Source organism: Asterias rubens, chromosome 14, assembly GCF_902459465.1.
Source record: "Asterias rubens chromosome 14, eAstRub1.3, whole genome shotgun sequence".
NCBI classification, from domain to species: Eukaryota; Metazoa; Echinodermata; class Asteroidea; order Forcipulatida; family Asteriidae; genus Asterias; species Asterias rubens.
Window position 1 is genome coordinate 8,095,139 of NC_047075.1, and position 25,614 is coordinate 8,120,752.

At 39.2% G+C, this 25,614-nt stretch overlaps 1 protein-coding gene across 5 annotated transcripts; it reads right to left on the reverse strand.

Moving 5' to 3' along the window:
- Positions 1-5,441: 5,441 nt before the first annotated feature.
- Positions 5,442-25,614, reverse strand: LOC117299108 (leucine-rich repeat protein SHOC-2-like). Of its 5 annotated transcripts, XM_033782555.1 has the most exons (18): positions 25,502-25,614; positions 22,955-23,233; positions 22,756-22,916; positions 22,280-22,348; positions 21,048-21,077; positions 19,645-19,830; positions 18,774-18,869; positions 17,597-17,717; positions 16,642-16,750; positions 16,040-16,133; positions 13,470-13,574; positions 12,885-12,999; positions 11,475-11,599; positions 10,683-10,770; positions 10,060-10,129; positions 8,558-8,625; positions 7,622-7,791; positions 5,445-6,653 (listed from the first exon to the last, which is right to left on the reverse strand). In XM_033782555.1, the coding sequence occupies exons 3-18, from the start codon at positions 22,888-22,890 to the stop codon at positions 6,609-6,611; spliced, it is 1,626 nt and encodes a 541-aa protein (XP_033638446.1). In that variant the 5' UTR covers positions 22,891-22,916; positions 22,955-23,233; positions 25,502-25,614; the 3' UTR covers positions 5,445-6,608. The 5 variants fall into 5 exon arrangements, with proteins under 5 accessions (XP_033638449.1, XP_033638448.1, XP_033638447.1 ...); XM_033782554.1 differs by having other exon boundaries at positions 22,756-23,233; XM_033782558.1 differs by lacking the exon at positions 13,470-13,574 and having other exon boundaries at positions 5,442-6,653; positions 22,756-23,233.

Sequence of the window (25,614 nt, forward strand, 5' to 3'; positions counted from 1 at the left end):
CCTCGAAATTGCGTGTTTTTCCTTTTACCTCGTCGACTAACACGGTCGGCCATTTATGGGAGTCAAATGTTTGACTCCCATAAATGGCCGACCGTGTTTCTTCGCGCCGTAAAAGGAAAACCGTGGAATTCTGACGCATGTTTGTGTGGATCATTATATTCTACTTTGAAGTTATCTTTCTAACCATATGCATTTTGTAATAAACGGTTTCAAGCGCTTTTCAAAGACCAACTCGACCGATCCAAGGCAACGTGTTCCTTTAAAATCCAACTCTATAACAAATTTTCGGATTAGCGTAACACAGGAATCAGAACCCTGAGCAAATCCAACTGGAGTTTTTCATGTGAAACACATGTATTTTTTAAGCATTTAATGTAAAGATACAAACTATGATGAAACAATAGGCTATTATTGAACACCTACGGAGTTATGAAAGGGTCATCAAACTTTTTTTTAGATTCTGCCATAACATGCGGATAATAGACCATAATTACAAGTATCCGCCATAATTATCTCAGGATGTCCAAAATTCGGATGGCCCTTCAAAAGCTCCATACATTACATAAAAAACACATCAGCTTGATGACATTTGAAAAACATGGCACAAATTTTTAAGGAACACGTTGCCTTGGATCGGTCGAGTTGGTCTTTGGAAAGCGTTTGCAACCGTTTGTTATAAAATGCATATGGTTAGAAATATAATGTTTCGGTAGAATACACTGATCTGCACAATTTTGCCCCGAAATTGCATGTTTTTCCTTTTACTCTGCGAACTAACACGTCGGTCATTTATGTGGTCAACAATTTGACTCCCATTAATGGCTGTCCGTGTTAGTCGATGCGGTAAAAGGAAAACCACGAAATTTCGAGGCATATCTGTGTGGATCATTGTATTCTACGTTTTAAACCTCTTTCTAAACATATGTATTTTATAACAAACGGTTACAAACGCTTTGTATATACCAACTCGACCGATCCAAGGCAAGGTGTTCCTTTAAAAACCTCAACTTTCTTTCTGAGACAAGAACGAGCTTTCTATCAGCTTGTTTCTACAGTACAATTTTGATTTTGAAATAAATTATGCTTCTACACCATCACCCATGGGCTAATTGTATATGATTGAAACCTTGTAAACATCAACCATGGTTCATTACAAAACAAATAAGAGTAACAAAGCTCTTTTAAAGGCAGTAATAGTTTTTAGCATAAAAACTTACTTGGTAATGAGTAATGGGGAGAGGTTGATGGTATAAAAAATTGTGAGAAATGGCTCCCTCTGAAGGAACATAAGTTTTCGAGAAAGAAGTAATTTTCCACGAATTTGATTTCGAGACCTCAGATTTAGAATTCGAGGTCTCAAAATCAACCTTCTGAAAGCACACAACTTCGTGTGACAAGGTGTTTTTTCCATCATTATCTCGCAACTTCGATGACCGACTGAGCTGAAAATTTCACAGATTTGTTATTTTATGCCTATGTTGAGATACAACAAGTGAGAAGACTGGTCTTCGCTAATTACCACTAGTGTCCACCGTCTATAAAAGAATTTCTTTGTATCCATGAAAAACGTCAACCATGGTCTCAAACCCACATCAATAGGTTGGGGCACAGGCCTACACATAACAGAACATGTAACCAATTAATCACCATAGTATCACACAATCCTTGAGGATACAAAAATGGTAATTTTGTTTCAATTTTGTGAAACACATTCTCACCATCCCTTTCAGGGATCTGAATTTTAGTACATTATTTTAAATAAGACACAGCTACCTGAAGCTAATTTAAGACGCTATTTTTATAAGACAATAACGCTGTGAGGAAAGAGATACAAACGCAACGAGACAAACTGTGAATACAAATCCTCTAGATTGGGTCTGCTTCCCAGTGGGACAGAAACACTATGTTGTCTTAGTAATGTATGTGGGGTGTCGTGTCCAAGCGGATAAGACAACCCCAGAGGGACAGAAACACTATGTTGTCTTAGTAATGTATGTGGGGTGTCGTGTCCAAGCGGATAAGACAACCCCACAGGGACAGAAACACTATGTTGTCTTAGTAATGTATGTGGGGTGTCGCGTCCAAGCGGATAAGACAACCCCAGAGAGACAGAAACACTATGTTGTCTTAGTAATGTATGTGGGGTGTCGTGTCCAAGGGGATAAGATAACCCCAGAGGGACAGAAACACTATGTTGTCTTAGTAATGTATGTGGGGTGTCGTGTCCAAGCGGATAAGACAACCCCAGAGAGACAGAAACACTATGTTGTCTTAGTAATGTATGTGGGGTGTCGTGTCCAAGGGGATAAGATAACCCCAGAGGGACAGAAACACTATGTTGTCTTAGTAATGTATGTGGGGTGTCGTGTCCAAGCGGATAAGACAACCCCAGAGGGACAGAAACACTATGTTGTCTTAGTAATGTATGTGGGGTGTCGTGTCCAAGCGGATAAGACAACCGAACCCAAGCTCTGGTGCTTCTGTTCTTTAGAGTGTGGGTTCGAATCCCGGTCGTGACACTTGTGTCCCTGAGCAAGACACTTAACTATAATTGCTTCTCTCCACCAAGGGGTAAATGGGTACCTGTGAGGGCAGAGATGGTTCTGATTATGACCCAGTTATTAAGCGCCTTACAAGGGTTTACAAGGTATTGCGGGGCGTATAATAATAATAATAATAATAATATAATTTGGGGGGCTACGCGTCCTTACTCGCAGCTAGAGCTGAATTGCGAAGGCACGGCTACAACGTGTTCGAGAAGCAGGCATGCAAGGGCGTATTCAGCTGCCAGCCACATCAACCCATTATGACCACGGAGCACAGCCAAGATCGAAAGTGTTTGATTTTTTCCTGAGGGAGGAAAACCGTATAGTCTGGAAAACCCTCGTGGCACAGCAGAGAACCAACGCACAACTCAACTCACATTGGCCCCGACCGGGAATCGAACCGGGATCACCTTGGTGAGAGGCGAGCGCTTTACGCACAAGCCAACCGTGCCACCCACTATAGCATCCACAGCCAGGAACACCTAATGCATGATGAGGTTTGTTGAATTGAACAACGTAGCTGATTACACTATAATGAGGTAAAAAACATTACAAAATCTGATGTTGTTCATTGAACAACATTACAATAAACTTAGCCAACATTGTTAATGTTAACATTAACACTAACTAAATTTGTTTCAAATTCTGCTGACATTTGTAAGTCCACAAGCCAATGCCAGGGACCAAGCAATAATAATATCCAGAAAATAAAAAATAAAAACATACAATAATTAAAATGAATTCACTTGCACAACAAGTGGGTTATTGTTTGGTGTGTCATGGCCGAGCTATTAAGAGTGTGGGTTTGAAACCCCGTCGTAACACTTGCTACATAAAATTGGGGAGGTAGTGCTTCGGACTGATGTATGATACCCAAGCCTACATCCGTATGGACCGTAAAAAGGGTAACCCTTTTTCAGCCCAAGGAGTAGGTGGCAACAGTCTCTGGAAAAAAATAATTGTAGCTCACACCTTGAAGTGGTCTTCAGGCCTTGTGTGTCTGGCGACTTGCATATACATTTTTTTTAAGTTGCTTCCCCGGGTCGACCCCGGACTGCCCCCCGTTGTGTTCAAATAGCTTTGACGCCATTCCAGGGGTTCACCCGGGTCAGCCCTCAGTGCCCTGCTTGTGGAGTGAGTCTCTTGGGGGGCTGGCCGAGGTGCATGACGTCACCACAAGAAGGGTGAGTGATCGTTTGTTTAGCTCTTGTCAGGGGCTCACGCGAGTAGGCACCGCGGGGTCGACCCAGGGAAGCTAAACGTACGCACCCAAAGTCAAATGAAACTCACTGTTTGCAGGCAAGAGACAACTTCAATGTTTCTAAAAAAACCAATTAAACAAATGTTAAGAGGTGCTTCAGTTTCAATTTCTCTTTTGTGACGCATTTTGTATTAGAGAGAGTCATCTTCGCATGAATTTCAAACTTCCCCTGAAAATTTAATGCATTACTAAACTGAAATCGACCTTCAGCCCCGCCCGACGGTTGCCTCCTACTCTGCACTTTGCCGTGCACCCAGAACAACGTCTTTCCACCAAGTCGGGGCCCCGTGCCGGGCCCCCACTGCAGCCGGGCGAGAGCCCCACAGCCCCCCGATGTTGCTGTTTGTAGCAGTTATCGCGTAGCTGACATTGTCAGTTCCGCTTCTGCCGTTTCAACTATTCAGCCCCTCGGTCGATCCGATGAACTTGTTCTGTTAATGTAAACATTAACAGAACAAGTTCATCGGATCGACCGAGCTGGTCTTTGAAAAGCGTTTAAAACTATTTGTTATGAAATGCAAATGGTTAGATGATATTTTAAAGGAGAGTTGCCGACCGTGTTTGTTCGCGATGTAATAGGAGAACAGTGCAAGTTTGAGGCATGTTTGTGTGGATCACTATATTCTAAACTGCGCCAATAAAGTATCTAAACACTTACAAATGGTCAGATATATCGGAACCTGAAACAGTATGCCAAAAAATAATTATTCATTTCGAGTCACCGTTAATTTCTGCACATTTTGACACATCTTGTGTTGCGCTACGATGTTGTTTGGTGGATTTACGGGCACTTGAGTGGCTTAAGGTCGAATTTCAAAAGTTGCGAAAGCCCCTATTCAAGCTAAGTCGTTGTATTGTGACGAGTAAGATCGGCGTTTCTTTTGCTCGCCTTTTATAAATGATGTTTTTTTGGTCGCGTTTTGGATAAATCGGTTGCGATGAACATACTCACCAATAATTGTCAGTAACCAAGCAAAGGGGTCAAAGATGGGAGGCATACAACAATGGTAAGACAGGGAAAGGTGTTTCAAGATAACAGGAAAGATGGCTCAAACGACCAAACAGGAAAGAGGACGGATCGTTGGTTTGATAGAAGCCAATACGTCGATGCGAGGTAAAAACGTCACCAGCGACGGTCAGTAAATGGTGGAATCGCTACCAAGCTCAGGGAAATGTGGACGACCTGCCAAGGAGTGGCCGTCCGAGGGTGACTTCTGCAGCAGAAGAAAGTGAACAAGTCCATAAAGCCTGACACCACTCTCGAGGGGTTTGCGACGCATCCTGATCAGGAAATGGCAGGGGATTGACCAGGGACAGATCAGAGGTCTCATTGAGAGTATGAGAAGACGACTCCTTGCCGTTCAGGACAATGATGGAGGACACACCAAGAATGGAGGACAGGATAACAGCAGTTTTAGAGTTAAAGATACGGCAATTAATTTCATGGTCATGTAAACTAAACGAGTTTGTGTCTTTTGTCTTGATTTTGTCTGAGTGTGATGCTTATGTGAGTTCCCTTTTGGAATTGGGGTGAAAAGGGGCTTTTGCAACTTTTGAAATTCGACCTTAAGCCACTCAAGTGTCCATAAATCCACCAAACAACATCGTAGCGCAACACAAGATGTGTCAAAACGTGCAGAAATTAACGGTGAATAGAAACGAACAATTAAATTTTTGTATACTATTTCAGGTTTCTATTTATCCCATAATGGCTGATAACACATAAGAACCAATCACAGAATATTGTATAGAACCATAAACATTAATTGGCAATTCATCATGTTTCCTTTACACAAAAGAGTAGCATTGTAAAACAAACAGTCCTTACACACAAACAGGTCGACAAATAATTTATGCTCGATTGGGAGCAATGAAGAAAATGGCAACACAAGCTTACAGAGTATGTTACACCACTTAGAATCTGTATCAATTTCTGTCTTGCAGATAAAGACAGGGCACCAGTCTATGTACGTGTAGAAGCAAGCTATTGGTGTAGAGTATACAAAGACAGTGGGTATCCAATGAAATCATCAGGGCTGTAAGACCAGAGCCTGTCTTGCAGATAAAGACAGGGCACCAGTCTATGTACAAGCAAGCTATTGGGGTAGAGACAGGGCACCAGTCTATGTAGAAGCAAGCTATTGGGGTAGAGACAGGGCACCAGTCTATGTAGAAGCAAGCTATTGGTGTAGAGTATACAAAGACAGTGGTCATCCAATGAAATCATCAGGGCTGTAAGACCAGAGCCTGTCTTGCAGATAAAGACAGGGCACCAGTCTATGTACAAGCAAGCTGTTGGGGTAGCTAGAGTATACAAAGACTTTCAGAGCTGTAAGACCAGTGTCTGTCTTGCAGATAAAGACAGGGCACCAGTCTATGCTATACACTGCTACTATGTTAACCTGAACCCATTGTAAACTTAAGAAAACATGTGCCCAATTTCATATTTTTGTAAATAAGCACAGAAATTTGCTAAGCATGGAACTTCTTCCTTGACAAAAAAAGGGTTATTAAACAAATTTCCACATGATTTACGGGATAAGCAAACAGTTGAACATAATACCAGTAACAAGCAATTTGCAACAAATGGAAATTTGGTTGGTAATTTGGTTGAAGAAATTTCACGCTAAGCAACTTTTTGTGCTTAATAGCTGGTCCCTTATTGTGTGTGTAAGTCATGTTTGCTTTACATTGCTACATAAAACATTGTGAACCTGCACCATTTGAAGAGATGTCAACGCTGCAAGCTGGACTGACACAACTGTAACCTTGATGGCAAGCGTTGAAGAAGCCTGTACGCCTCAAGTGTTGACCATGTTGCGATAGGGTCCCTGCATCTTCAGGAACTGCAAATCAAAAAGGAAGACAACAATCCAGTTATTTAAAGATGTTTATATTTACAGTGAGAATTAGAATATAATTTGTGTTCACCCTTACACTAATGTGTAAGAAGCACTGCATACTCAGTACTTTCCAAAGTTCTTTGACAAAAATCCACGGGTAAATAAATTTGTCTTGAATGAAGTTGAAATGTTGAGTTGAATCTCACAAACATCTTTTAATCCTGCCGAGTATCATCCATTAAACAGGAAAGATGAAACTTTGGTCTTAATTTGTTCATAGGAAACAGTTTAGATTTATTGTGTGCTATGTATGGTAAACTAAGGGGTGGTTCCATTTCTGGTGAGGGGTGGTACGTTTGTTAGACTAAAGGGTTAATCCATGAATGACTATTGAAGGTCCCCCAAAGTTTGGTATCCTAATGGGTGTTTCCATTTCATTTAAGGGGTGGAATTTTTGTTAACCTACAGGGCTAATCCATTCCATTTAAGGGGTGTTATTACATGAATGACCAATTAAGGTTCCCCAGCAGTAATGTGGTATGTTTGCTAAACTAGAGGGTTATTCCATTTCATTTGAGGGGTGTTACTTACATGAATGACCAATGAAGGTCCCCCAGCAGTGACCTCTGGCTGTATGTTTGCTAAACTAGAGGGTTATTCCATTTCATTTAAGGGGTGTTACTTACGTGAATGACCAATGAAGGTCCCCCAGCAGTGACCTCTGGCTGTATGTTTGCTAAACTAGAGGGTTATTCCATTTCATTTAAGGGGTGTTACTTACGTGAATGACCAATGAAGGTCCCCCAGCAGTGACCTCTGGCTGTATGTTTGCTAAACTAGAGGGTTATTCCATTTCATTTAAGGGGTGTTACTAACGTGAATGACCAATGAAGGTCCCCCAGCAGTGACCTCTGGCTGTATGTTTGCTAAACTAGAGGGTTATTCCATTTCATTTAAGGGGTGTTACTTACGTGAATGACCAATGAAGGTCCCCCAGCAGTGACCTCCGGTGGTATGTTAGCTAATGGGCAGTTCTCTATGCTCATGATTTGCAGTGAGCTGCACAGGGCAAGCTCATAGGGCAGTGCATTCAGCTTTGGGTTGTCATTCAGATATAATTGCTCTAATTGCTCCAAAGTTCCTGGAAAAAAAGAAGGTTAAAATATTTATTTTTTGTTGAACCCAAATCATTCAAAATTATTAGTTAAAGGCAGTGGACACTATTGGTAATTACTCAAAATAATTATTAGCAGAAAACTTCACTTGGTAACGAGTAATGGGGAGAGGTTGATAGTATAAAACATTGTGAGAAATGGCTCCCTCTGAAGTGGCGTAGTTTTCGAGAAAGAAGTAAATTTCCACGAATTCGATTTCGAGACCTCAAGTTTAGAATTTGAGGTCTCGAAATCAAACATCTAAACGCACACAACTTCGTGTGACAAAGGTGTTTTTTTATTTCATTATTTTCTCGCAACTTTGACGACCAATTGAGTTCAAATTTCCACAGGTTTGTTTTTTTACGCATATGATCAGATACACCAAGTGAGAAGATTGTCTTTGTCAATTACCAATAGTGTCCACTGCCTTTAATAACAGTAATAATAAATCGAATAAAGCGCTGGTATCCAGAACAAAATATTCACTGTGCTAAAGTTTTGAGATTGGGTTTGAATGAAGAAATGTCAGGTTGTAATCTAAGAGTGAGAGGTAAGCCGTTCGACGGGTGGGGGGCCACAAACGAGAAACTTCTATCCCCATAAGCTTTCAACCTGGAAGGTGGAATGGCAAGCTGGACCTTAAGGATCAAATGCAGCAGAAAGGTCAAGTAACACCAAACTTACAGAGAGTTTCTCGTCAATATCTCCAAGGATACTATTTTAAACAAATCGTTATTATGCATGTCTTACCTATCTCTTCTGGCAAGGAATTGAGGTTGTTTTCCCCTACACCAAGATTTGTCAAGTTGGTCAACCGTCTGGAAAAGAAAAAACACAAATGAAAAACGTATGAGAACGTCTCTGATTTAATAATAATTATAATAATTGTGGCTTTTTATAAATAGTGCACATACACCTGTCACTCAGTGACGCCAAAGGTGCTTCAACATTCAGTATTTCAATGCATGCGGAACAGAATGAGACAGACTCCTTTACATAGCATTATGTTTAGAATTTTTAGCATAGATAGGGTTAGAGGCGTCTGTCTCCTGAAAAGGTCAAAACATTACCGATGCAAGCAGAGATATAGGCCTATGTAATAGGTAACTATTAGTTCTCTGTTGGCAGGACAGACGTATCCCCATACTTTTGTTATGGCACTGGCCTGGTGACCAGTCTTTTTTCTTTGTCCTTTTCTTCCACTCTGTACTTTTTAACATGCGCCTTTGATAATTTTGTAAGGACACAATATAAATTTTAAATATTATTATCATTATTATTATTAATTGTTTACAAGGTGCTGTGCTGTAGTATGCTGCCAATCAAACCAGGAACACCGGGGCAAACCCCTTCTATTTTGGATAAGTGCACTGGGTTCCTTAATGTGCGTAACACAACTCCCAGGACCAACGGCTTTGCATCCTTTACTGGTCTTTGAAAATTTCAAAAGGTGTCGAGTGCATTGATTATTAGTGAATAAAAGTTTTAAAGGCAGTGGATATTATTGGTAATTACTCAAATAATTGTTAGCATAAAAACAATACTTGGTAACAAGCAATGGAGAGCTGTTGATAGTATAAAACATTGTGTGAAACGGCTCCCTCTGAGGTAGTTTGCGAGAAAGAAGTAATTTCCCACAAATTTGATTTCGAGACCTCAGAATTAGAATTGGAGGTCCCAAAATCAAGCGTCTAAAAGCACACAACTTCATATGACAAGGGTGTTTTTTCTTCCATTACTATCTCACAACTTCGACTACCAATTTAGTTCAAAGTGTCACAGGTTTGTTATTTGATGCATATCTTGAGATACACCAAGTGAGAAGACTGGTCTTTGACATTAACCAATAGTGTCCAGTGCCTTTACAGGGTGTATGGAACTTTTGTAGGACAAAAAACACAATGTCCATAGATTTACACTAAACTTACACAGTTTAAAGATAATGATAGTAGAAAGCTTCCCTGAAAATATTACATGTACGTGCTGAGGTGCTGTAGTTTTTGGGAAATAAGTAAAACAATGTCATGAAAATAATTTTCGTCTCAGACAAAAATTATTTTAAGCATTTACAAACGTATTTTCATGACATTGTTTTACTCATTTCTCAAAAACTACAGCACCTCAGTCAGTAATATTTGAAGGGAAGCTTTCCACTATCATTATCTTCAAACCCTGAAAGTTTAATGTAAATCTATGGACATTTTGAAAAGGTACCCAAATCCTTTAACTATATTCATGGATGTTATTCTTACCCGATCCCTCTTGGCAAGTTCACAAGTTGATTGGATTGCACCACAAGTTTCTGAAGCTCCTTCAGATTTCCTACAACAAAATAATATGGGAAAAATTATAAAATCTTTGAAGAAAAAGTTCCAGTGAAATCTTCAGGTTTTAATAATAGGAGCCATGTCTGATAATTTTTTTGTCTGAAGAAAATGTGCTTCCCACTTGACTGACTCATTCATAAACTCAATCACTGACAAACATGGCAAATTGTGTGTGTCAAAACAGTTCGGCAGCATTAAAAAAAAAAAAAAAAAAAAAAAAACATGTATCACTACCGCTCTCAGAACTATACAACATATTCACCAAAACCACAAGGATAAAGACACGTGCAGTGACATAGATGCCCAAATAGTCACTGCTCTCAAGTCCGCAATCTACATGTGAAACGACAGAGGTCAGAGGTCAAACTACACGCCGGTTTTGCAATTTTTTGAGCCTGGTCTCTGGCATTATTCACGAGCCTCGTAGAATGACGTCAGACGTTCAGGCTAGTCTAACCCTACAAGAAGAGAGTCATAGATAAAGCGTGCAGCCCAAGGTAGCAAGGCTGGATGGGGGGGGGGGGAGTGTTTAAAAGGAAGACACTTACCAATCTCTGATGGTAGAGATTCCAATTTGTTTTCCTCCAGATCCAAGACTCTCAGCTTGGTTAAGTTACCAATGCCCCTCGGAAGTTTCTAAATCAACACAAACAAAATGCCAGAAAAAAAAACTTTTCATTTTTATTGTAAACAAACAATGTTTTTAAATCTATTAAAACAAATTAACAAAATAAAATACAAATATTGTATCACTAAGGTCCAATGCATATTTCCTGCGAATGCGAATTTTGATGCGATTGGCAATTGAAAAGTGTTCAACTTCTCCAAACATTTGCTGCAAAAACAGCCGTGTGACGTCAAAACTTGCTTCGCATTTGCATTCCGGGGGTATATGTATAGAGCTGAATGCAGGACTTCAACTTCACTCTTAAAGGAGCACAGTATTTTTTAATTAACCAAACAGCGAACAAGTCACCAATTACGGGAAAGGACAATTGTGTCCCTGAGCAAGACACTAAACTATAATTGCTTCTATCCACCCAGGGGTAAATGGGTACCTGTGAGGGCAGAGATGGTTCTTGTGATTGATTTAGCCGAGTAGCGAATATTTGTTGCACAAGGCTGTATACCCCAAGGGAGCTGAGATGGTTCAATGAATGATTTAAGGCCGAGTGACCAAGGTTATGTGAAGGGCTTTTGGACACCCTTCGGGAGTGAAAAGCACTATAAACAAACTATTTATTATTATTAATAATATAATATAGTACACCAAATTTTCCCTCTGGTAAGGGGAAATTATTTGAGGAAAATATGAAAACTGATTATTATTTAATGCTTACCTTGAGGAAGTTGTTACTGAGGATCAGAACCTCTAGCGAGGTCAAACACTGGATATCTTCTGGTAATTTGGTTAACTGATTAGTGCCTAGATTTAACTCCACCATCGAAGTCCAACTCCCTACATCTGTAGCCGAAAGAGGATACGCAGTTAGTCAATATTGGAAAAATCCCAAATTTTACAGCAGTCAATCTAAGGCCCTTTTCGAATCCACGGCTTCGTCTTCAGACTCCGTCCTCTCGTCTGAAGCCCTGAGCACGTAGGCAAAACACACACAATAATTGTCAAAACAGCCGCGGGGGCCAAGCTATTCTAAGCTGCATCTGGAGCCAAAGCCGTGGTTTCGAAAAAAGAACCTCATGAGATACTAATATCAAGTTCAGGCCTGGAGGACAACAATAATAATAATAAAATAATAATATCGAAGTCTTATATAGCGTACGTATCTACCAAACAAGGAACTCAAGGCGCTGAGTATATACAAACTTTCAGAAAGATAGCTTATTGAAGTGATGAATTATGAGACCCAACTATGTAGCACCTTATAAGGGTTTACAAGGTGCTACGGCGCATTTAGCAGCCACAGCCAGGAACACCGGGGCGAACCCCTTCTCTCTTCGATAAGTGCACTGGGTTATTTTTTACACAACACATGGGACCAAGGGCTTAACATCCCATCCGAAGAATGAAGCAATAGTTAAGTGTCTTGCTTAAGGACACAAGTGTCACGGCTGGGGATTCGAACCCACACTCTGCTGATCAGAAACACAAGAGTTTGAAAGCCCTTCAACTTTGCAAAGGAGCCCTTCTAATTAAAAAACAATGTCCCTACATCGGTAGCCAAATTAAGACCATACACTGAAGTTAGTCAACGTTGAAAATCACCACTATTACAGAATTTAACCTCAGATACTAGTATCAAGTGTATTCCTGGAAATTCATATTTAAGAGGGCAGACCCTTTTAATTTTGCAAATGGCCAATTTAAACATGTCAAATGAAAAACAAATCTCCCTACATCTGTAGCCAAAATAAGACATACATTGAATAAGTCAACATTGGAAATCCAAACTATTACAGACGTCAAAACTAATTTTTTAATTCCCAAGATGCATTGCGGCATAATGTTTGCCAAAGGCACAATATAGTAAAATTCAAGCTGAAAGGTTTGAAGGATTGTGTCCTTGCTGTCTGACTTTGTTTTGTAAGTAAAATATGTTGTTGTGAACAATCTAGAGCGACACAGCAACATTTTTTTTGGAAGTCGCGATTAAGTAGTCATGGCGGCATGTTTAAGCGAGTAGTTGAAAAGCGGTGGACGCGACACGTTTAAGCAATCAATAGTCTCTACTACATGTACCATGACTACCACACTAGTTGCCAAGGCGTAGAGCGAATCAAATGCAACTTACCAAGCGGAAGGGCCATAAGCTTGTTGTCTTTCATGTTGAGTTTGGTGACATAACGAGCACAGCTGAAGATTCCAAAAGGTACTTTATTGATCTGGTTGTGTTCCATATTAATTGACTGAAATGTAAACAACAAAAATCGTATCAGAAAGTATAAATTAGGCCACAAAGTAACAATTTACTAGAGTACAGTTGTTAGGATTTCTTTTTCAATAACATGAAATACGGAATCGCAGCTCGGAAAAAATGAGGGGAAAAAATATAATAATCACTGCCCAAAATGTTTAATTTTAGTATTAACAAAGAGAGGAACAAAAATCCACATCAAAGTTTCCGTATTTTCATGATTCTGGAGCAATAATTGACGACAAGAACAAAACAAATTATTATAAAGTAAGATTGAAAAGCAATTTTTAATGAAAGATAATATGTTTAATATTAGTAATTATAATAGTAGTGTGTAAAAAAAACACAAGACCGCCGGACTTGTTCGGCATAAAGTTCACTGGACCGAAGCTAAAATCACTGGCCACGGGCCTGCGGTCCAGCGTGAATTTCGAGCCCTGCTTTGTATTAAAGGTAACTTACATAGACTGTGGCAAATTGTTGAGGGCCCCCAACAGGGTACGAGGTGAAGTTGTTTCTTGATAAACACAGACTGGTGAGATTACACAGGCTACATAGTAGCCCCTCCTGGTCAAATAGAAAATAATAATTAGCATAATAAAGTAGGGTGTCAAGGCAGAGTGGTTCAGAGGTTCAAGTTCAGGTGATTTTATTGACTAGAGCGCTAAGTTGCTCTGCGTTTTGAAGCCACCCTAGGCGCAGACATGTTTGATGTGTTGCGTAACTCGCAGAACTTTTTAAAATTATAATAGAACACACATTGCCGCGATTGTTTTTACATACGCGACTGCCCATTCGCGTACGTCTGCGCTACGAAAACCGTAAGTTCGACTTGATTGACGTACTAAAAAAAGTCTACGCGCCTTTTTTAAACATGACGCACATGACGCATTATTTGGTTCGACACATAGAACAGAACAAACGCACTATTATGCAAACAGCCGTACAATTGCCATACAAAATTTGAAGCTTTTGTATTGGTTTGTACATAAACATGGATGCGCCCACACAGCTTCAAAACCTTAGTGCGTGTATAACGGGGTGTTAGCGCTCTAGTCAATATATATAGCTCTATGGGTGATTTACATCCATTTCAGAATGGCGCTCCAGAAGCATGCTGAACCAAATTCTGAATTAAAGGCACTGGACACTATTGGTAATTGTCAAAGACCAGTCTTCTCACTTAATGTATCTCAACACATGCATAAAATAACAAACCAGTGAAAATTTGAGGTCAATTGGTCATCAAAGTTGCGAGATAATATTGAAAAAAAAATACCCTTGTCACATGTACTTGTGTGCTTTCAGATGCTTGATTTTGAGAACTCAAAACCTAATTCTGAGGTCACAAAATCAAAAGCGTGGAAAATTACTGCTTTCTCGAAAAACTACGTCACTTCAGAGGGAGCTGCTTCTCACAATGTTTTATACTATCAAACACTCCCTATTACTCGTCACCAAGAAGGGTTTTATGCTAATAATTATTTTGAGTAATTAGCTGTTCCGACCTACCGTCGGAACAGGTATTGTTTTCGTCGAGATTTTTATTATTTTTATTATTATTATTATTCTTTGTTTCTCGTCAAAACCCCATTGCATTTGTACACGTTTTTTCTTTAAGCCTAATCTCCTAAACTATAATACGAAAGAGTGAGTTTATTATACCAAATTAAAGCTTAGAATATAAGCTTTACTTAAAATGTTAAAAAATGTAAAAATTCTTAATTAATTAACCACGTGACCCTCATTTGCATATTTAATTGGGAAATCTTTGTAGCACCATATCTCAAGAAGTGCTCAGCCGATTCCTACCCTGCTTGTGGTTAAAGACTCCTTGGGGATTGAAGATTAATTTGGGAAAACCGTGACCTCAAGTTGACCTCTATTTTCGGGTCAACCGGAAGTGGGACCATATCTCAAGAAGTATATGGCCGATTTATATACTGTTTGCAGTTATAAACTCCTTGGGGACTAAAGATTAATTTTGGAAAACCGTGACCTCAAGTTGACCTTTACTTCCGGGTCAACCGGAAGTGGGACCATATCTCAAGAAGCACAGGGCCGATTTATATACTGTTTGTAGTTATAAACTCCTTGGGGGACTGAAGATTAATTTTGAAAAACCGTGACCTCAAGTTGACCTCTACTTCCGGGTCAACAGGAAGTGGGACCATATCTTAAGAAGCACAGGGCCGATTTATATACTGTTTGTAGTTATAGAGTCCTTGGGGATGGAGATTAATTTTGAAAAACTGTGACCTCAAGTTGACCTCTACTTCCAGGTCAACCGGAAGTGGGACCATATCTCAAGTACTATACAACCGATTTTCAAACTTTTTTCAGATTTAGACCCCTTAGGTCTTAAAAATAAACTTTGAAAAACCGTGACCTCAAGTTGACCTCTACTTCCGGGTCAACCGGAAGTGGGACCATATCTCAAGAAGTAAACGGCCCATTTTTAGACTGTTTCCAGTTTTAGACCCCTTAGGAGTTATTGAAAAGCCGTGACCTCAAGTTGACCTCTACTTCTAGGTCAACCGGAAGTGGGATTATATCTCAAGAAGTAAACGGCCCAATTTTAGACTGTTTGTAGTTTAAGACTCCGTGGGGATTGGAGATTAATTTTGAAAAACCGTGACCTCAAGTTGACCTCTACTTCCGGGTCAACCCGAAGTGGGACAATATCGATTTTTCAAACTTTTTTCAGTTAGAGACTCCTTGGGCATTGGAGATTAGCCTTAGGTTACCATGACCCCATGTCGACCTCTACTTCCGGGTCAACCGGAAGTGGCACGATAACTCAAGACACTATTCAACATTTTCAAACTTGTTTTCAGTTATAGACTCCTTAGTCATTTTAGCACATAATCCAAGCAAAAGAACACGGAACAGCTTTGTGTTTGTTCACAAACACCTAATGTCTATTTACCAATAGTGTCCACTGCCTTTAAGTACATGAAAAGTTTGATGTCTGAAACAGTGACTGGACGCGCTAGAAGTCAAAAGTTCAACTGTTGCAGTAGAAAACTTACCGGTAATGTTGCAATATTGTTGTTTTCTACGTTGAGTTCTTCCAACTCTGTACATTGGCTCAAGCTCTGTGGGACACCAGTCAACTGGTTATACCTACAATCAACAAAGAACTCCACATCAAAACAAACTTTATAACAAAACTAACAATATTAATATAATAATAATAGTGGCTTTTTGTACACATGTAGCGGGCATATCCGTTACTCACTGACCCTCAAGGCGCGTTTTCACATACAGTACATGTATTTTTCCACAAGGTATGTGGGACTACATTTGAATCATGAGACCTATTCCTTTATAGCACCATGTCATGTTTTACAAGGTGCTGCGGCGCAATTTGCTGCCAATCAAACCAGGAACACCAGGGTGAACCCCTTCTCTTTTTGATAAGTGCACTGGGTTATTTTACGTGCGTTACACAACACAAGGGACCAATGGCTTAACGTCCCATTGGAAGGATGAAGTAATGATACAAATAAAATGCAAGGTCAGCAGATTTTTTAAGTTGAAGTGGAGCTTATTTGTAAAAATCTCAGAAAAGAAAAATTTAAATCAAATCTCATTTAGACTTGTTACAAGTCTCCAAGAATAGATTACATACCTAAGACCCAGTCTGCTTAGTGCTCTGAGATTACCAATGGACTGCGGCAAGTCTAATAGCTCATTGTGCTGTAGATCAAGTGATGAAAGCTGGACACAGTTACCAATCTCTGAGGGGAAAATAAATACAAACACATGTAAAATGTATCAAACTAGGACTAACAACTAGACTGTTGCAAGTCTACTGATAGCAAAATACAAGCAGACCTGCTTGCTTCTTTAATGACAATGGACTAGGTCAGTCTAACCAAACGAAAATTGAAAGATAATAATTTTGAAAGGATTTGGGAGTACATTTAACGTGAGCTATTTCTTTTTAATGCTCAGGTACTCCTTGTTGGATTTTTGGGGTAAACATCTGAAAAAAATCGGTATTCCAATTATAATCGGAAAAGTTGCATCTCTGAGCCTAGTCCAATGGAATATGCGAAGCAAATTTGACGTGAATTTGACGTCACAAATCACCTTTCGTTGTGATATTCCCAAGTGAGTGGAGCAGAGTTGAACTGCTGCGAATTATTTGTTGTGAAGTCGTGACGTCAACATTTGCTTCGCATTCAAATTTGCATCAACCGGGCTTACGTTTCTGTTGTGGTTTAATACAAGATGATGATTCATCAGCCCAGATCTTCCACTCTTTGGGGCAACAGATGATTTTTCAGTAGCATCAGCCTGGTGAGTAACCAACTCCCACTGACTGTCAAATCATCTCCATCCATCACAACATTCAAGACAAACTAAACTAAAATCTCACCTTTTCAACAAGCATACTCACACAATCCTCAGTCCTAATTTTGTCTTTCTCTCCTCAAGTGCCATGAGCGCCTTCTTTAGGCAGATACCGGCGCTATACTGAATGTGTTCTTTATTATTATTATTATTTTTATTATTATTATATTACAACTAAAAATGAGCAAATCCAAATTAAAACAAAATGAGTCAATCCATTTGCTTACCTTCTGGCAAATGTTTAAGATGATTGTGTGAGACATCAAACGTGATGAGATGAACCAGCATACCGATCCCGTTGGGTAAAGCTTGGATCTTATTCTCCCTCAGACTTAGCATTGTCAGTTTCTGAAGAGAGGAAAACCAAAACAACAGATTGTAAAGTCAAAATGTTGGGATTTGGGATAATAACTGATGTGGTTGCTATATAAGTACATGTAAGGCCATGTGCAAATGAATACATGTACATATATATACAAACTTTCAGAAAGAAAGGTTTTGCAGTGATGAATTCTGAGACCCAAATATTTAGCACAAGGGGTTTACAAGGTGCTGTGGCGCATAGAGCAGCCACAGATAGGAACACCGGGGCGAACCCATTCTCTTTTCGAATAAGTGCACCGGTTCCTTTAACATTGGTCACACAACACATGGGACCAACAGCTTTACGTCCCTTTTGAACGACGAAGCACTGGTCAAGTGTCTTGCTTAAGGACACAAGTGTCACGGCTAGGGATTCAAACCCACACTCTGCAGATCAGAAACACCAGAGTTTGAATCCAGTGCTTTAAAGGCAGTGGACACTATTGGTAATTACTCAAAATAATTGGTTGATGGTATAAAACATTGTAAGAAACGGCTCCCTCTGAAGTGCCATAGTTTTCGAGAAAGAAGTAATTTTCCACGAATTTGATTTCGAGAAATCAGATTTTAAACTTGAGGTCTCGAAATCAACCACTAAACGCACACAATTTCGTGTGACATGAGTGTTTTTTTCTTTCATTATTACATGTATCTCGCAAGTTCGATGACCGATTGAGCTCAAATTTTCACAGGTTTGTTATTTTATGCATACATGTATGTTGAAGGCTAGTCTTTGACAATTACCAATAGCGAACTTGTGGAACTTCCAAACATGATGAGGGATAAACACCTCTGGCGTGACCTTGTGAATGGAATCTCGGGTGCGACCGCTAAATGATGATGAGGACTCGTCGTAGAAGATAGCAAAAATGTATAGCTAGTCCTTATTTAGGACTAGTATTTTTTTTAGGACTAAATTCCTTATTTAGGACTAGTTCTTCCGAACGTGAGATAAGACTAGTCTTAACTCTTTATGAAAAATCGACCCCCTGTGTCACACTGATAAAACAAAGCATGGCAGTGTTTCAGAAATGTTCTTACCGTGAGGTTTTGAAGAGGTTCTCCAACGTGAGTAATACGGTTAAACCTTAGAAATAAGGTCGTGAGCGACACCAACGAGTAAACAACCTCTGGGATCTACAGGTAAATAAGAAATCATTCAGTCAGTGAATTCACTCTCATCAGGGCCCAATTTCATAGAGCTGCTTAAGCACAAAAGTTTGCTTTTAAAGCAAAAAAATCCTTGCTTAGTAAAATCAGATTATCAGCCAAGACTCCATTCAATTGTTATGCTAAATAAACAACAGCTTAATACCAGTCACAAGCAATGTACATGTATGTGGCATGAAATTTTGGCCAATAACATGTGTAAAACAAGCGAGCTATTTTCGTGCTTAAGCAATTTTTTTGCTTACAGCAGCTCTATGAAATTGGCCCCTGGGGACAAATTTAACAGTGGATCACTTGCCCTCGGCCAGTGATTTCAGTAACGGGCCAGTAAAGCTCAAGACAGGACGAGTCCGATAAGCAGAGAATGGTAACCGTAAGCACAGAACTTGGCGGTAAGCAGAACCACGAAATTGGGCCATGGGGCCAATTTCACAAAGAGTTAGATAGAACTAGTCCTAACTTACGTAGGACTAGTCTTAGGAGATATTAAAAACTTAAGGCTAGTCCTAAGTCAGGAAGAGTAACTCGTCCTAACTCGAGATAAGACTAGTCCTAACTCTTTGTGAAATCGACCCCAGTACAGTTCCCATTGTCACTTGGCCAAAATGTTTTTCGGACTGCTGTCAGCTAAATGTATGTTCGAACCAACAGACCTGAATACAGTGACCAAGTTTGCCTTTGAGGTATCCTTGGCTTTATCACCAGAAACACACATATAATAATAATATTGTGTCACACTCACTTCTTTTAGTTTGTTATGTCTGAGATCCAGCACTCTCATTTTATGAAGATGACTGAGTTCTGTAGGTAGGTTGGTGAGTGAGTTTTCATTCAGCGCTAATTGCTCAAGATTACACAGATGTCCAATCTCGGGAGGTAGGCTACATAAACGGTTGCCATAGAGATACAACTCTCTCAACTGAGTCAACTGTGAAAGGAAAAAACTAAAACATTAAACAGATATAGAAAGGTCATAACCTATACGCCTCTCTGAATACTTATGCATGAGTACGTCACAATTCTTATGCAAAACAAGGCTATAGGCGCAGCCACTGCAAGTGGTGGCCGCTGTGCGACTATGGCCTCATTTTTGGCTAGAATTATTATGCCACGCATGAATATTAAGAGCAGGTGTATTGTTTGTCATCCTAGGCACAAGGACAGCCGTCAATTTCACCAAACTCTACCTTACTTAGGATTAATCTTAGGACTTAGGATGAGTTCAGTTCCGTATCCGAAGACATTAGGACGCACTGAACCCATCCCAAGTTACGGCGATTCACTCGTCCTAACTCGAGATAGGACCCATCCTAGCATTTCGTGAAATCGGCTACTGGGCAACTAGTGCAATACTCATCGCGCATCAAACAGTTGTGACTTGGACACTACTGGCGACGAACTTTATAAAATCCCAAGATGCATTATGGCATATTGTTTGCCACAAGCAATACAGAAAAATTCACGCTTATTTAAAGCATTGAAGAATTGTGTCAGTGATGTCTGATTGTGTTTCGTAAGTAAATTATGTCCACATGAATAGTCGTTAGCGACACAATCAATTCACCACCTTGTAGTCGCAAATATTCTTTTTATTTCTGTAGTAGTTGTGTGCTGTGTAAAGGATTCGGGTACTTTTTCAAAATGTCCACAGATTTACATTAAACCTACAGGGTTTGAAGATAATGATAGTGGAAAGCTTCCCTTCAAATATTACTAACTAAGGTTGTGTAGTTTTTGAGAAATGAGTAAAACAAGTCACAAAATAATTTTGGTCTCATGAGACCAAAATTATTTTAGCATGTAAAATCCCCTTAACCAGTTATGATATTTTACCAAAACCATAGCATAACTGGTTAATACGTTTTTACATGCTAAAACTGAGACAAAAATTATTACTTTTACTCATTTCTCAAAAACTACAGCACCTCAGTAGGGAAGCTTTCTACTATCATAATCTTTAAACTGTGTATGTTTAATGTAAATCTGTGGACATGTGTGTTTTTGTTAGGAACAAGTACATAGACCCTTTAAAGACGAGGTTCAGATAATACAAGGAAAACAGGCCAGTCCCTCAACCTAGTATGAATGAGAGCTGACTGAAGTGTGTATAATTGAAGTAGACTGAACTTCCAAAGAACAACTCACCTCTCTGAGAGAGCTTGGGAGAGACGGAATCTGAAAATAAGGTACAAAAACATCAACTCTTTACAAATTACTATTAACTTTTGATCAAAACACTGAAAATATTTCTAGACCCACGATCACTTGGCCTGGGGGAGGGGGGTTACTTCTGTACAACAGTGGAAGAGTGTGTTAGAGTTTATAATTTATTGCAAAAGGCGACCCTCCCCAAAAAACAGGACAGAGCAGCACCCTCAAGAGTCCTCTTTCCGATTCTGAAAACTGTGAAAACTTTATGTTTCGTTTTACAACTATTTTTCAGAATGGATTTATACTGGGTCGCTAGCGACTGGTCGGAGCACGAAAGAGATAAAATAATGTATTATGAGGAAGTGTCCTGGCCGAGCGGTTAAGAGCACCGAATTCAAATTCTGATGTTTCTGATCATAAGAGTGTGGGTTTGAATCTCAGTCGTGACACTTGTGTCCTATAGTAAGACACTTATCCATTGCTTTGTCCTTCGAATGGGAGGTAAAGCCATTGATTGATCCCGTGTGCTGTGTCAGGCACGTACATGTAAAAAGAAGCCAGTGCACTTATCGAAAAGAGAAGGGGTACGCCCCAGTGTTCCTGGTTGAGGCTGCTGAATGCGCCGTAGCACCTTGTATACGCTGCTGAATGCGCCGTAGCACCTTGTAAACGCTTATAAGGTGCTACATTATTTGGTCTCCGAATTCATACCTTCAATAACCTATCTTTCTATAAAAATGTATTATATACCAAGTTCCTTAAAGACACTGGACACTATTAATAATTGTCAAAGACCAGTCTTCTCACTTGGTGTATCTCAACATGCATAAAATAACAAGCCTGTGAAAATTTCAGCTTAATCGGTCGTCGAAGACGGAGATAATAATGAAAGAATAAACACCCTTGTCACACGAAGTTGCTTTCAGATGCTTGATTTCGAGACCTCAAATTCTAAATCTGAGGTCTCAAAATTAAATTCGTGGAAAATTACTGCTTTCTCGAAAAACTACGTCACTTCAGAGGGAGCTGCTTCTCACATTGTTTTATACTATCAAACACTCCCCATTACTCGTTACCAAGTAAGGTTTTTATGATAATTATTATTTTGAGTAATTACCAATAGTGTCCACTGCCTTTAAGTACCTTGTTGGTAAATACATGTGCTATAAAATAAGACTTTGATATTATTCGATATTATTATTATTATGTACTATAAAAGAACTTACCGACTGTTTACTCAAGTCCAATCTTGTGTCACCTCTTTCTTTACATTTTGAAAATTCTTTATTCAAGTCCTGACAAGAAAAATCATGGGTCAAGAGTCAAATTGATTTAAAGCTTGGTCAGGGCCTAACTATTGGCTCGGCTAACTACCGAATTCTGTACTTTCAACCACCATTCTTGCTTACAATAAAAGCGTCTAATTGCTGTGCTAGCCTTGTAAGCAAAGATTGCCTAGTAACATGGAGTAGTGCAAAAATCCCTGCTAATCCGGCCATTTTGTTTTTGCTTGTACTGGTTTTTTTTGTATTTTTGTCATTGCATTGTTTGTTTGTATGTAAATTGTAAAGCGCTCCGATCTTTGTGGGGCGCTAGTTAAATGCTTAATAATATTATTGTTATTATTATGATTAAATAAGGCCTTTGACTTTGGTAAATAAAGATTTACAAACCATACTTGTAAAGTAAATTGAGTACATACCACATCGGGATGAGCCGACCTGGGCTTCTTCTTCCCCGTGTTCTTTATGTTATTATCAGACACCTTCACCGTGACTTGTTTCTTAGTACTCTCTGGTGTAGCACTCTGCTTATCACTCCTTCCCGATGCACTCATCTTGATTCAAGGTCAAAGGTCAAAGTTCACCAGAGTGTCGACCATGCCCAGATAGTAACCCTTACTCAGGTGGGTATGAAGAAACTAGTACTCATCAAGTGTTACAGAACACAAGACTTATGATAAGTTTGAGTGTAGACTTGATTAAAAATTTGGCGAAGGCTCCGTTAACTCTACTAGTCTGTGTCTGACAGGATCGGAAAAGCCATCCTTCAAAACAAAAGGTCCTCTGCAATGTTGGTTGACGTTGTGATGTCAACAATGTATGAAATATCTTCAGTTGATCTTCCCATTCAGTCCACGTTTATCCTGACACAACAGCTGAAGCTGCTGGAATCCACTTCTGCAGAATCATTAAAGAACACAACAACAGAATTAAAACTTGTGATGGTCTACTTTTGTAACAAACCACCAATGACATTTTAAAAGAACGTTACAGAATTGGTAAGAAACAAAAATTGTGAAGATCACAGATTTATATAAAACTTACACGGTCTAATGATGATGATAGTAGAAAAAAATCCCTTGAAAAATCTCTGTTTGAAATGTAATATTTAATAAATAATCTAATTTCGCATTTGGAGTTATCGCCCAGTGAGCATTTTATTCAGGGTTTTTTTGCATCGATGCAATGCAAAACTTGTAATCCGTTATTCACTATTCTTTCGTGACCCACATGGTCATCAATCTCAAACTTCTACAGGTTTGTCAGTTTATGTATTATAGGATGAATTACATAAAGCGCTTACACTGCCAGCAACTGTATTGTTAGCAAAATCAATTCTGTAATGTTTCTTCTTACGTGTACATGTACATGGATTGCACATGACTTCATTGATCACCATCTCTGATGAATGTGTACGCATGTAAGGCTATCATTTGCTGAGAGGTGAAGGGTGCGAACCTGCAATGGTCGCTTTATATATCTGCTGCGTCCACAGTTATTTTATACTGTAAACATCTTGGTAAAATGTTGTTTATTAAAAGGAACATAACATAATTGGTTTTGCTAGCAAAAAAGTTGCTGGCAGTGTAAGCACTCTATATGTAATCCACATTATACATAAACTGACAAACCTGTAGAAGTTTGAGATGGATCGGCCATCTGGGTCACGAGAGATTAGTGAAAAACCGATTACAAATTTTGCATTGCATCGATGCCAAAACAGATATGAATGAAACGCTCACTGTGCGATAAACTCAAAACGCAAAACTACATTATTTATTTCTCATCAAATATGAAATTTCAGACAGAAATATTTTAAGGGATGTTTTCTACTATCATCATCATAAGCCCGTGTAATTTTTATGTAAATCTGTGATCTTCACGATTTTCTTTGCTTATCAATTCTGTAACGTTCCTTTAAGAATCTAAAGACACACGCCAAACTAAGTGTATTGGAATCACATTCTAGTTAAAGATCGCCTACATTTGCTTTGTTGGTCAGGGCCCAATTTCGTGGCTCATAAGACTTAATGGCTCTGCTTATTGCCGAATTATGCACTTACTATCACCATTCTCAACTTGCAGGGCAGACGCTATCTGTGCAAGCGAGGAATGCCTAGCCCCTACATGTAGTAACATGAAGTACGCAAACTCACAAGCCAAAATTCTATGTTTACTTGTGAAATACACTTGAAGTAAGCACAGAATTCCCTGCTTCCATCCATGGGACCATGGGAAGCGATTCGTTGCTGACGGTAAGCAGAGCCATGAAATTGGGCCCTGTCTGTGTGGCCAAGGATTCAGAGTTGGCCTCAAAACTGGAGCTTTGCAACTTCCTGGTTCACAGGTTCAAGCGTGAAGTTTGAGTGCCAAGTCGTCACAGACGGCAACGTATGTTCGAAACAAACAAATCTGACCATTGAACACAAACCGTGATGGTGAGACTGCTTATTCTCAAAAGAAATTATGACACGTGAGCACGAAATTATGACACGTGGTAGTACTACAAACTACTGTATTCTAGTACATAAAGATAGTTAAAAATGATTCAACACGGTCATGGCAACGCTGCATTGTTGTTGTGAAGAAGTTCTTGTGTAATATAATATGTTTCAGTTTGTTTCACGTTTTTAGTAGGGCCTAATAATAAATAGTTTTTAATGTTCAGTTACGTTTACGTTTACAATGATAACATTAAGTTCCCTTTTAAAGAATGCATTCGATAGAACTTAGAAGTACAAATTTTCACAATTTTGCATGCATGGAAACCTGGTATGGCCTGCATTTTTGACGTCACTGCTGCATGAAAAAAGTGACAGCTTAATAAAATAAATATTGTCATGATTGTGTCAACAATTTTCGAACACTATTTTGTCAAATTTACGTACGCTGCATTTTTTTAAGCGAACTTCACAAATAAACTTTGAGGTTACTCTATTTAACTACGTCAGCCAAAATAATGGTTAATATTTACTGCCCAATCGTAAACTTTTGACATGCTTCTTGCAAATGTTACGCCATCTTTTTCACCTATCCACAGTACAGTGAAAATGAGTGAATAAAGTTATTTTTATTTATTTTCTATTTTTTTAACAATCCCATGTTGAGCGTAACAATTTTAGTTAAAAAGATCGGTAAATAATGCATTAAATCAAATAAACTTACCTTTATATTTATCTTACGATTTGCTTTGTCTACAGTGAGTAGGTTTTGCAAGAATTGCCAACAAAACAGATAGATTTTTCGACAAAAATCTCGACGACTCTGTTCGTAACAGG